Raw genomic sequence first — 12,500 nt, forward strand, 5'->3', positions numbered from 1 at the left:
AAGGGGGAGAGAGAGAGAGAGAAGGGGGAGAGAGAGTGAGTGAGTGAGTGAGTGAGTGAGTGAGTGAGTGAGTGAGTAAGTGAGTGTGAGTTGGGAGAGAAGGGAATTGAGAGAGAGAGAGGGATTCTGCAAATTCCTTGTACTCAAAGGCGTCCCTCTTTGCAGGCGGAGTGGCGTCCCTTCAAGTACAGTCTGTCCCCAAGCAGGAAATTCCTTTTGGTTGTCCATGATGTGCAGAAGGTAAGCCCGAGGAAATATAATGTACTTGTACCATTTGGCTTCATAGACGTGGCGTACCTTGGAAAGAATTAATTGCAATAAATGAATGGAAATTCCTTACTTAATATCAGTGCCAATTTGCAAAAGAGATAACAGAGTAGCGCTACCAGTTGCTTTCATCCGCATAATTTATTTTATTGCCTTCCAGCTGTTCCGTTACTCCTACCTCGCCCGCCACACCATTCTTAACCTTGAGACCGGGTGAGTTACCACAAGCGTACAACTCCGGGAATAAATTTACGTAAATACACACTTGTGCGTGATTAATCCAGCAATTCTAACGTGTCTTAATTAGTAGGCCAATCTGGTTATTCTTAGTAGAAATATTAATTTTTTTTTTCTTTCTCTTTTCCCAGGGAGTCCATCCCTCTGGCGCCCCAGCGGGTTCGGTCCAGGAATGACCAGCCGCCGCTTCTATATGCCACCTGGGCGCCCACTGACGACGCCCTCGCCTTCGTGTCTCACAATGACCTTTACTACACCACTGGCCCCGACTTGGCCACCATGTACAGGCTGACTGATACTGGCCAGATCGGTAGCATCTTTAACGGCATCCCCGACTGGGTGTATGAAGGTGCGTTTGCGGGAAACTACATATTTTGTTATTTATTTCTTCATTCCACTCTTCACTAAATATGCAATCCAACATATGGTAATGATCCAAGCGCATAAGTATGCATACGACTTTATACTGAAACTTAGTTTATCAGCCGATATTTTTGCTTCTCTAACCCGCGCCGTTCCCCCGCCAGAGGAAATCCTGAGCTCCAACTCCGCGCTGTGGTTCGGCCCCAACGGCCTGCGACTCGCCTTCGCCACCTTCAACGACTCCCGCGTCGACACCATGAACTTCCCTCTCTACGGTCGTCCTGGAGACCTCTCGTTCCAGTACCCCATCCAGCAGTCCATTAAATACCCAAAGGTGAGGGAGAGTTTGCGTTTTTTCGGCACAGATTGTGTGCTTATGAAATGTCAGCCGGCAAGAAAATTCGATGGCCGCATGGTTGGGGTTGTTGGACGGCTGTTCGCTGACCAAGAGCTAGAGTTGTATATCGGCAAGAGGACCGACGAGTCCACGAGGAGGCGCTAAAATAGTTTCTATTACTTCTCCGAACAGCCCGGTCGATTCAACCCCGTGGTCGACCTGTGGGTGGTGGACCTCGCCAAGCTCATCAGTGGAAGCAGCGACACAGTAACGCGCTTGCCTCCGCCTGCAACCCTGTCGAACGTGGACCATTACTTCACCACGGTGGGCTGGGCCTCGCCCGACTTCGTGTCTGTCAACTGGATGAACAGACATCAGGTAAGGCGAATTAAAATTACATGCACGCGCACGCGCGCGCGTAAACACACACACACACATACACATACACACACGCACACGCACACGCACACGCACACGCACACGCACACGCACACGCACACGCACACGCACACGCACACGCACACGCACACGCACACGCACACGCACACGCACACACACACACACACACACACACACACACACACACACACACACACACACACACATGCATCAAATGACATTCTCTTCAATACATTCCCACGGTCACTTCCATCACCCGACTACCACGAGGCTTCTCCTTGCAGAATGTGAACATCCTGAGCATCTGCCAGGCTGAGTCGGGCGTGTGCTCGGACGACCTCGTCCACGAGTCTCCGGACAAGGCATGGAACGACCTCTATACTCCTCCCATGTTCGACGAGGCCAACGGCGACACTTACCTGATTATTCTACCCACGTTCCAGGGCGACAGGGGACACTTCAAGGTGAGTGTTGAAACAGCAAGAGGAATTAATCCATGTGTGTGATTTGGTGATTTGGGCAGGTGCATAATGATGTTGGAAAAGGCGCTCATGCTATTCACCATACACCTGTGCGAATCTTATATTGCAAAACCTTTAAGAAGCCATAATTAACTTAGTTTAGGCTGAGGTATAATCATATTTTGAATGTGATCATGTTTAGACAGCACAAGACCATTTCACTGAATGCTACCAACAGTCTATAAAAAACACTCAATAATCTTTTCCAGCACATTAATTTCCGACGATCATCGGATAAGACCTTAACTCCACTGACCACTGGCACTTACGAGGTTGTAGACATTCTTTCATGGGACCGCAAGAACCATATTGTGTAAGTAGACCATTTCTGAAATGTGTGAAGTTATATGGACTAATTCCACTAATAATTATTTTCATAAACAAAGTCTTGTACTTTTGGAGCACGAATTACTAAAAATAGAGCCTTCCACACTTCCCGAGATATTAAATTATTGTATATATTTTTGTCTGTCTTCAGGTACTTCACAGCTGCCCCATCAGGAAGACCAGGACAGCGTCACATTTATTATGTTGGCGACTTGTCATCACCTCAACCGAAACAGGCTTACTGCATCACCTGTGGCTTCAAGAATGATTTTAATGTGAGTTTTCAGTTTTTGTCACTGAATTTGCTGACATATAGGAGGCACAAATTAGAAACAAAGTGTTCCTTACTCTTTCAGGAAATAAATAAATAAGTAATATTTCTAACATCTGTAGACTATGAATTGTAATTTCAGACAAACACATCAAATTCTTGCCGTTTATTTAAGATACTATATGCAGAGGAATGAAACATACTATCAGCTGTAATGAATAACTAATTTTCTTCAAGCTCCTTCAGTAAAACTTGAGATGAGCATTACATTTTTTTTTTAATAAAATTCCAGGAGGACTGTAATTACAACAGCGCAGAGATGAGCAAAGACGGTACTTATTATGTGTTGACATGTGGAGGACCAGGTATTCCCCAAGTCACTCTGCATCGTGCATCTGACCACTCAAGGCTCAGGCTTATTGAGGATAACCAAGAGGTTGGTATTTTGTATCTCTTTAATAAGTATTATTTTCTACCTACACGAAAATGAAGATGATCATAGATTTATTTGATTTACCATGAAAGGGAAACAAAAGTTGACATTACCTCTTCAAAATCCAGGTTCGTGAGCGGCTCCTTGACCGTTCCTTGCCCCTGGAGAAGCGCTTGGAAATTGACGTTGCAGGAGGATTCAAGGCTCAGGTCTCTATGAAACTTCCTCCGGATTACAACCCAACACGGTTCCAGAGCTACCCTATGCTGGTTTATGTGTAAGTTTCTTTGTCCACTGTACAGTTTAATTTTCATCTTGCTGATCACAGTCTTCAGTGGATTGTAAATGCAAGATTACTACTGAACTCTGTGGAAACAAATCTGTAAAGAATGGCATCAAGGAAAGTCATATGTCATTAAATATTCAAGGTATTCATATATCCCTACTTCCCAGTACAAACAGCATGGACCCTAGTCTTCAAATAAGGTTACTCATATCAATTTCCCATCTTCAGATATGGAGGCCCAGGATCCCAGCTTGTCAGTGATCGATTCCGAATTGACTGGGGTGACTACTTGGCCTCCGAGCGAGGAATCATCTATGCTTCCATTGATGGTCGCGGCTCAGGCTACTCTGGCGATAAGCTACTCCATTCTCTGTACTATGGCCTTGGAACAGCTGAGGTTGATGACCAGATTGCAGTGACATCGTAAGTATTTTTAGTCATGCAGTTCAAAACTGAAGTAATGATAAAAAACCCAGTTCAGTGGAACATTAACCAGCAACTTGACTAAATATTAGTAAAGCTATTCAAAGTCAGTGACAGATTTTAGTTTGCTATGTGGTGTAGTCTGAAGAATACCTTTCTTAATTTTATTTACCTCCCTTGACAGAGCTCTGCAGAAGTCCTTCCCATTCATTGATTCTTCCCGAACGGCCATTTGGGGATGGTCCTACGGCGGTTATGTAACTGCTGCTGCCTTATCAAAGGATGTAAACAATGTCTTTAAGTGTGGTATATCAGTTGCACCTGTGACTTCCTGGATCTATTATGGTAAGCTGCCTTCCTACTCACACATCCATCCCAAGTCAGCCACTGTTTTTATATAACATGACTTTCCCGAAGATAGTAATTCAAATACATGAAATTGTATTTAGCCTAACCATTTAATTTCTAATTTTCAGATACCGTATACACTGAAAGGTATATGGGTCTCCCTACGCCTGATGATAACCTGCGTGCTTATGACGCCTCAGACATAACCAGAAATGTTACAAACTTCAGAAATAAAGAATTCTTCCTTATACACGGTACTGCTGATGACAATGTGCATTACCAACAGTCTATGATGTTATCCCGAGCATTAGAAGTAAATGACATTCTGTTCAGATCACAGGTAAGGCATGGGATCAAAATGCAGTACAATATTTAGTTGCACACATATTTTACATTCTTTGGTGAAAATGGAAGATAATTTCTTTAAACACAATCTGCAATAAAATTATCTTCCAGTTTTCCATTCACCTAATGACATATATTACAAGATGACATGCATTATCTATTCAGTATCAGTGCTTTAAAAAAAAACATAAAAACATCACTTTTACAGAGCTACCCTGACGAGAACCATGGTCTGGCAGGAGTCAAGAGGCATCATTACCACAGCATGGAAGACTTCCTGAATGACTGCTTCAACAAGGCATAATCATCACTTCTTTAAAAATGATGTCTGTGTAATAATTTCTTTCATATTCCGTAAAAAAGCCATATATTTTGTTAGTTTTCACAAATGGGTATCTTTTTCTATTGCTCACTGAAAATACATTTATATAAAATATTTAGAACAGTGTTTCCCTGTCTCTTGTGTGTGAAGAGCTTTGACACTGTTAGTGATATACTGTACTTTAAAAAGTACGTCTTTCTTTCTCTTCATTTGTAAAGGGCAAAATGAGGTTATTATTATGAAATTTAATAATGACTTCAAAACTTTTTTTTATAGGGAAAATGACTGCATTCCAAGATATATCATTCCAAATTATCGAGAATGAATAGAGCTTTCTAATAGTAGCATTTACATAGGCAGCATAATGATGATACAAATTCAGATTTTATAGTATGCAGATACTAGAGGGATTTAAAAAAGGACAATATTGGTATAGATATATATATATACATATATATATGTATATGTAAGTATGTATATACACATATATATATAATATATAATTATAATATATAATTATAATATATATATATATATATATATATATATATATATATATATATATATATATATATATATATATATATATATTTACACATATATATGTATATACATACATATTTTCAATATATATATTCAGTATAATATATATATACATAAATATATTTAATATAATATATTTATACACATACATTCATTATGATATATATATATATACATATATACATATTTATATTCAATGTAATATATATATACATATATATATATTCAATATGATATATATATACATATTCAATATGATATATATATACATATTCAATATGATATATATATATACATATATATACATATTCAATATGATATATATATACATATTCAATATGATAATATATATATATATATATATATATATATATATATATATATATATATATATATATATATATATATATATTTATATAAAAAAAAAGTTGTAATAGGCAACTAGCAGATTTGTACAGTGTATAGTAATTTACTGGTATATGCCTGAAGAAATATATTATCTCCATTTTTTAATGATGTACAGAACATTCCAGAGTTCTTTGGATTTATATTTTCATCATTACCTCAAAACATTCATCAGTGATAATAATAAATTTGGGCAAATGACAACCATTATTACATTTGTGACCTTACTGTACTGGGATTGATTAAATTAGACGTGTGACTTATATACAGGCTCGAGAGAAATAAATACTTTTTAAAAATCCTGTATTTCATTCCCTGTTCCTCTATGTTTGTTACTGTATTGATAAACCATGAAATGGTAAATAAAATGTAAATGTATCCTCTCTTTACAGAAATATTTCTATTGTCACGAGTCTTGTAATTGAAATGTAAGATATTTATATTTTGCATAGCATATCAACATTTGTAAAATTAAATAAAACTGTTTACCAAGTAAAAAAGGGAGAATGAAAGAAAGCATCAGATATGTAAGATAGCTTTAACAAAAGCCAACACTTGAATGTAGTTTGAATATGAAGGAAATAGATATATACTAGCATATTTTCACATAAAGAAAAAACTGCTAAACAAATTAACTACATTATATCTATCTATCAACTCTATGTAAATCAAAGGAAGGTTAAATTTCATCCTCTTCTCATCATGTTGCTTGTTCAGAGAGATATGTGCAACTTTATTAAATAATTTAAAAAACGTTTTATGGTTAAAACAAATAAATGTGCAAGACATAAAAAGTAATATAACACTATAGTAAAGTATTGTGGCGAAAAGGGTAAACATAAGTTAATGATTCGGATGAAATGTGTTAAATGTCAAAGGTTAGATACTGATAGGATAGTATGGTAGTGAAAAGGATAAAGAGAGGGAGCAAATGAGTAGTAATAGAGGAAAGGGTTAAGTGTGTAGGGTGACTGCATGAAATGGGGAGTATCTGTGGCCGAGGAAGAAAGAGGAACACTGTTTAAGGAAAAGACCATTATGAAACAATCAACGGGTAATACAGGTTGAGATGGGTGTTGGGGAAATAAGAGAAGAATCTAAGGAAGGAGATAAGGGAACAGTAGTAAAAGTATCAGGAAGCACGTCAGGATAAGATGGATCCGGACACTATTGTGACATAAGGGAGTCAAGTGAGCATACAGGTGGAAGTGATTAAGATAATGGTGGACGACGGAATGGTGCACATGGAGAAGGAGATAGAGTGTTTTGGGGGAGAGTGAGAGGAAGAGGGGTAATGGGAACTTTAGGAGGAGGAAAACAGATATCAGCAAGTACTTTGATGAGGAGCGTTTTCTTGGGTCATGTTTAGAATCTTTTAAGACCAAAACCTTTTGGTCTTAAAAGATTCTGTAGGGGAGTTGGGTGGTCTGAGAAACAAAAGTTTTCTTGTGAGTAGAAGAAAAGGGGATAGAGGTCTCAGTGTAGGTAAGAATATGGTAGAAGATGCAGTGGAATGATTAGGTTGCCTCATGTGACAGATAAAGTGAGGAGGAAGAGGGGTAGGCATCAGGGATGTGGTAGAGATTGGAGTATCTTGATTTAGATTGGAAAAGGAATTTGAATGGAGGAGAGAGCTGTGCTTCCTGTCTGGCCTCATGTAGAGTGAGGCCTAGTTTGAATCTGAGAACTGCTTTCTCCGATTCGAGTTACAGTGGAGTTACAGTGTTTGGCTGGGTGGCCAAAACGCCAACATTTCTGACACTAATGAGGAAGGGGTTGATATGGTCTGACAAAGTAGGACACTCATCCAATATAAACTTCATGGGGGAGCTCATGTCTATGGAACCTAATCTTAGCAATACTGAAGGATTTACATTAGCCGCTGGGGGAAAAAGTGTAGCACTGTACTGCCACTGCATCATAATCAACAAGGCAGGAAAGCAGGTCATTCTTACAGTCTGACCAGTCCTTGTTGTAAATAGGACGATCAGTCAGTGGTCAGATAGTGCATGAGCTTATGACTCAGATGTAACTGACAAATCGTGAACAATCGGAAAGACTGCAATAGGAAACTTTGCCTACTTGTTTTTGGAGACAGGTATTGTCAGAATAAGGGCTGTTGGGGGAATCACAAGAATCGATCCCACTTGGCTGGGCCAAAAAGGGTACTCAAAACGTTTGCAGAGGTGGAAGCAGTAGAAGGACAAAGGCATGAGAAAGATGGGGGTAGTGTGGAGTGAGGTAGTACTGTGGGGAGGACAATAAGGATGAAGACTAGTAATAAGGGGGGAAGGGGGTAGACAATAAAGAAGACTGTACAGTAGAAGATGGAGTGGAAGATGTTGGGAGAGAGAAAGGAGTGCATTCTCAAGGTTGAGTAATGACCTGGGTAGATGGTTCAGAATGGATAGTTTTAAGTAAACATCGAGGAGGGAGTATTAGTAACTGTGGTCAGAGCCATGGTCAAAGGAGAGGCAGTGGTCGGGAAACCAATGAAAGGTGCAAGCCTTTCTGTCCCTGAAAAAGGTAAAAAATCATTATTAGCCATAGTGAACCTGAAATAAGTGGGGAAAGGAAACAGTCTACCCCTCCTCTGGGTTGTCATAAGGGATAAGGGATGGGCTATTAACTAAGGGAATACTGTGCCCATGGTTCTGGGAGGAATACCACAAAGACAATCTTTGTTCCTTTCAGCACGGCTCTCACATGTTTGGAAGTGGACAGGAGAAGGGGATGAAGAGAAGGAAAAGGAAAGGGGGAGAAGATAAGACCATACAATAGAGAGCAAGGTATTGGGGAGTTCGGGAAAAATAATAATAATAAAAAAGATAATTTGTTATTATCTATTTTACCTTATTAATCAATCAACAAAAGATATCTCATTTCCAATCACAAGGGGTCTTTCCTGAAGTGTAGAATAATACAATCAGTTATAAGAAAACATATCTGGCTTTTTGCTTTATATATATATTTTTGTACAATTAGCATACTTACATATATACATATAATTACAAGTTACTACACCTATAATACTGCACCTCATTTATAAAACCAGATTCACTGCCACAGCAAGAAATTCTTTATCATCTATCTCATTAACTCAAAAAACAGCATCAGTTTTCATAATGAATAGAGTGTTGTTGGCCCCATAATGTTGAGGGAGAAGCTAAAATTCATAAAGATATTCAAGTTCCCCTCCTGGCAAGTACTATGGGTTAAGGTGGGATGTCATCCAGGACACCAGGGATAAATGTACTATCTGCAGACTTGCAAAGCATTTATTAGGAAATAAGAATCTCTGGTTAACCAAAATGAAGCTGTACAGGTGTCACTGTAAACAAATGAATTTCATGAATTCTCCTTTTCATGTGACGTCTTTACGTATAACACTTCATCTGAATATCTCCCTTCTTAGCACTTCTTAAATGATAAACAGATCTGCAATAAAAGTATATATAAAAATAAATAACAAATAATTCTAAACGAAACAGAAGTAAAGGGAGCGATATGTACTTACGCAAATATAGTAAGAAAGTGCTAACCATATCATGCAGTATTATAGCTGATGAGATCATTTTCAGGATGAGCAGGTTCACTAGAATCACTTTCTGAATTTGATGTGTCTCGTAACTCAACTGGAAACATGTCACCCCAGTCTGAATTTTTACTTATTTGGTAACATTCTTTGCCATGTCTCTTTTTTGTTACTGTAAGTTCTTGGAGTGTGCCATACTTTGTACAAGTACGACATACAACATGTCTTGCACGGCATAATGGGGCACGCACAATGCGAGGCCAGGCTACATTGTCACCTACATCATTTCTCTTTCCTTTCTTAAGTACTACATAACTAAACAGGTCCTTGCTTGTATCACTATATTTACCAAATCTAAATGGTCTGTAAGATACTTGAAAATTACAAGGGGTATTAGAGCCATCAAAAAATCTTGGACAGAACATGTCGTGTGGACAAGGAGAGAAAACATGTCCCTCCAAATGATCTCTTTCTTCTTCCGACTGATGACCCACCTTTAATGCATAATCTCGTGCTTCCTGAATCAGTCTGTACCCAGCATTAGTCCCTGCCTCTACCAGCACCAGGTATTTTGATGTTTTTCGCCAAAGTATATCTATTGTTCTTAGTCTTGAAGCCATGTCAGGCAGCTCAAACAGGGACCGAGAAGAAACCACAATATCATACTTCAAGGTACTGGACATGGGTAAAAACTGCTTGAAAAATGTTCCTCCTGGTCTTGTTTGCAGTGGCTTCTCTGGGTCACCTCCTCTAAGAAGCCTGTCAGCCATGTCATTCATTTCGGAACTGGAGTCAATGCACACTGCCTCTTTACAATTTCCAGGCCAAATGTTGTCCACCGCCCTATCAAGGAAGAAGGAAAAAAGAGATGAAATATATATATTTCACATTTAAAATTAGTCTCTTTTGTACTCAAAGCACATGTAAAATAAACTAAAGAAAAAGAGAAAAGCAAAAGAATTTGCAAACAAATGGGTATGATACAAGCAGTATTTTGCTGAGGTATCTAGCACAATGGCTAGCAACAGAATATGTTTCTCAACATGCAGCCCACCCTGGCATACACACCTGTTGCCAAAGCATTAAATTCTACATCAAACAAATCAGAAAGGAACCCTAGAATACTCTACACAGGCATGAGATTTTAATCAGTGAGAGTATTTTCCTGAAGAATATGGGAACATTGGAATTCCAGTTTTTCCATTAAGTTTTTATGGAGAATAAACGTGTCTTGAAAAAATAAAAATATAAAATAAATGGACCTTTTCTTGAGCATATAAAGTGTCCAATCAATCTGAAAACATGAATATGTTGTCATATCTACAGTGTTATATAATGTAGTGTATCAGGACAAGCATCTTGAAAAGATATGTTCATAAAAAGGATCTCTTTGTTTACCTCCTTCACCTAATGGATCACATTCTTGGCCTTACACAAGGCTGGAACCAAAGGGCCATGTGTATCATCATCATCATCATCAAGGGGCTAACACCGACGGGGACGCATAACCACATCCACCCTTCGTTTCCACATATACATGGCAAGACGCCAGGCAGGGACTCGGCCCATCTCGAGTTCTTCACAACAGGTTTGGTCAATCTGCCCAAGCCACGACTTCCTAGATCGTCCCACAGGCCTTCTCCACCCAGCATTGCCTCGAACAGAGACGACCTGATGGGCAGGATCATCCTGAGGAAAGCGAGCCAGGTGGCCATATAGCCTGAGTTGCCGATCCCGGATTGTGCAGATAACAGGTCCTGTGCCAGTCTCACGGTGCAACCATTGGATGGACACATGGTCCCGCCAACAGTACCCCATGATCCAGCGCAAGGACCTATTACAAAAGGCTTTAAGACGAGCCTCCAAGGCACAGGATAATGTCCAGGTTTCACTACCGTATAGCAAAACTGGCATTAATATGGCACTGAAAACCCATAGCTTGGTCCTTCTGCACAGGTATTGACATCTCCAAATACTCTTGTTGAGAGAGTTCATGACCCCTGCTGCCAGGCCAATCCATCAGCTGACTTCCTGGTACCAAGGTACGTAAAGCTCTCTGGGACTTCAGTGTCCTCACCGCAAGCACGTACTGACTGAACAAGTTCTCCTAGCAAGTCCCCAAAGTCCTGGATCTTGGTCTTGGTCCAGGAGACCTCTAGACCCAAGGGTTCTGCTTCATTGCTAAATGCATCCAGAGCCACCACTAAGGTTTCCAAAGACTCAGACAGAACAGCAACATCGTCAGCGAAGTCAAGGTCTGTAACCTTGATATTGCCCAGTGTTGCTCCACAATGACTTTGAATAGTGGCTCTGCCCAATATCCAGTCTATGCAAGTGTTGAAAAGAGTTGGCACAGCCTTGCCTCACTCCTGAATGTGTATAGCTCATGTAAATAAGTGACAACTGTGATTGTAACTTCTTCCATTCAAACAAAAAGACATGCAGTCAAGGGTTCTTGGGTCATTTTATGTATACAAAATGGTATAAAGAAGTTCTGATATAAAAATGGTTCTTTTTAAATTTTCTCCCTTGACATACCATGTCTCCCACCTACTAGGCTACCTTGTAGTGGTGGAATGAAATTAAACAACCAGCATTTGGCTTAGCTGGTGACCAGCTTCAGCACAGAGGAAGCTTATTGACATAATACAAAGCATTTATACCATTTTTTTTTCATTCGTATTTTCTATATATCTTATTAGTCTGGCTAGATCACAAATCAAGTAATTTCACATTGGGATAAGTGGTTTAAAGATTGACAGCTTTTTTTCACTTTCTGGTTCTCAAGAGACACTCATCATGAAACCTGAATCAAACATAGTTGTAAAGTTAGCCTAGATTTTGGTTCCTGTACAAGCAGTGAGACACCATATTCAAATGGGTTTATTTCCCTTAGCATCTAACTTAATCTATCATTCTGTCTCATTACAAAAGACCAAACAACAGGCTAGCAACATATAATATATATATAATACAAGTAACCCCTATGTGAGCCACTATGTGCTCTATGTGATATAATGGACTGCTTTAAGCCTAGCAAAGTGATATGCACTAACATTTGGAAGAGAGGCACTTTGGTAGACAGCATTCACTATCAGAGTAAAACCTTGTGAAAAAACTCATAATATTTTCTTGATA

General features: G+C 39.2%; 2 protein-coding genes across 5 annotated transcripts in view; one reads left to right on the forward strand and one right to left on the reverse strand.

The window, feature by feature from the left end:
- The window catches only part of LOC113818650 (venom dipeptidyl peptidase 4), a 136,586-nt gene extending 130,460 nt beyond the window's left edge, over positions 1-6,126 (forward strand). For all 4 annotated transcript variants that reach the window (XM_070137372.1, XM_070137371.1, XM_070137374.1 and 1 more), the window contains exons 5-18: positions 166-240; positions 428-480; positions 636-853; positions 1,032-1,201; positions 1,397-1,582; positions 1,888-2,067; positions 2,334-2,437; positions 2,603-2,726; positions 3,015-3,158; positions 3,284-3,432; positions 3,670-3,864; positions 4,049-4,209; positions 4,341-4,552; positions 4,766-6,126. In XM_070137372.1, coding sequence (XP_069993473.1) covers positions 166-240; positions 428-480; positions 636-853; positions 1,032-1,201; positions 1,397-1,582; positions 1,888-2,067; positions 2,334-2,437; positions 2,603-2,726; positions 3,015-3,158; positions 3,284-3,432; positions 3,670-3,864; positions 4,049-4,209; positions 4,341-4,552; positions 4,766-4,861 — 2,067 coding nt within the window. In that variant the 3' untranslated portion in view covers positions 4,862-6,126. The remainder of the gene's footprint in view (positions 1-165; positions 241-427; positions 481-635; positions 854-1,031; positions 1,202-1,396; positions 1,583-1,887; positions 2,068-2,333; positions 2,438-2,602; positions 2,727-3,014; positions 3,159-3,283; positions 3,433-3,669; positions 3,865-4,048; positions 4,210-4,340; positions 4,553-4,765) is intronic.
- Positions 6,127-8,778: 2,652 nt separating this feature from the next.
- LOC113818651 (ribosome assembly protein METTL17, mitochondrial) overlaps positions 8,779-12,500 on the reverse strand; it is a 13,898-nt gene continuing 10,176 nt past the window's right edge. Inside the window, exon 6 of the mRNA XM_027370839.2 lies at positions 8,779-10,205. Within this exon, the coding sequence (XP_027226640.1) occupies positions 9,374-10,205 (832 nt within the window). The 3' untranslated portion in view covers positions 8,779-9,373. The remainder of the gene's footprint in view (positions 10,206-12,500) is intronic.

Source organism: Penaeus vannamei, chromosome 23 (genome assembly GCF_042767895.1).
Source record: "Penaeus vannamei isolate JL-2024 chromosome 23, ASM4276789v1, whole genome shotgun sequence".
In the NCBI taxonomy this organism is placed as follows: Eukaryota; Metazoa; Arthropoda; class Malacostraca; order Decapoda; family Penaeidae; genus Penaeus; species Penaeus vannamei.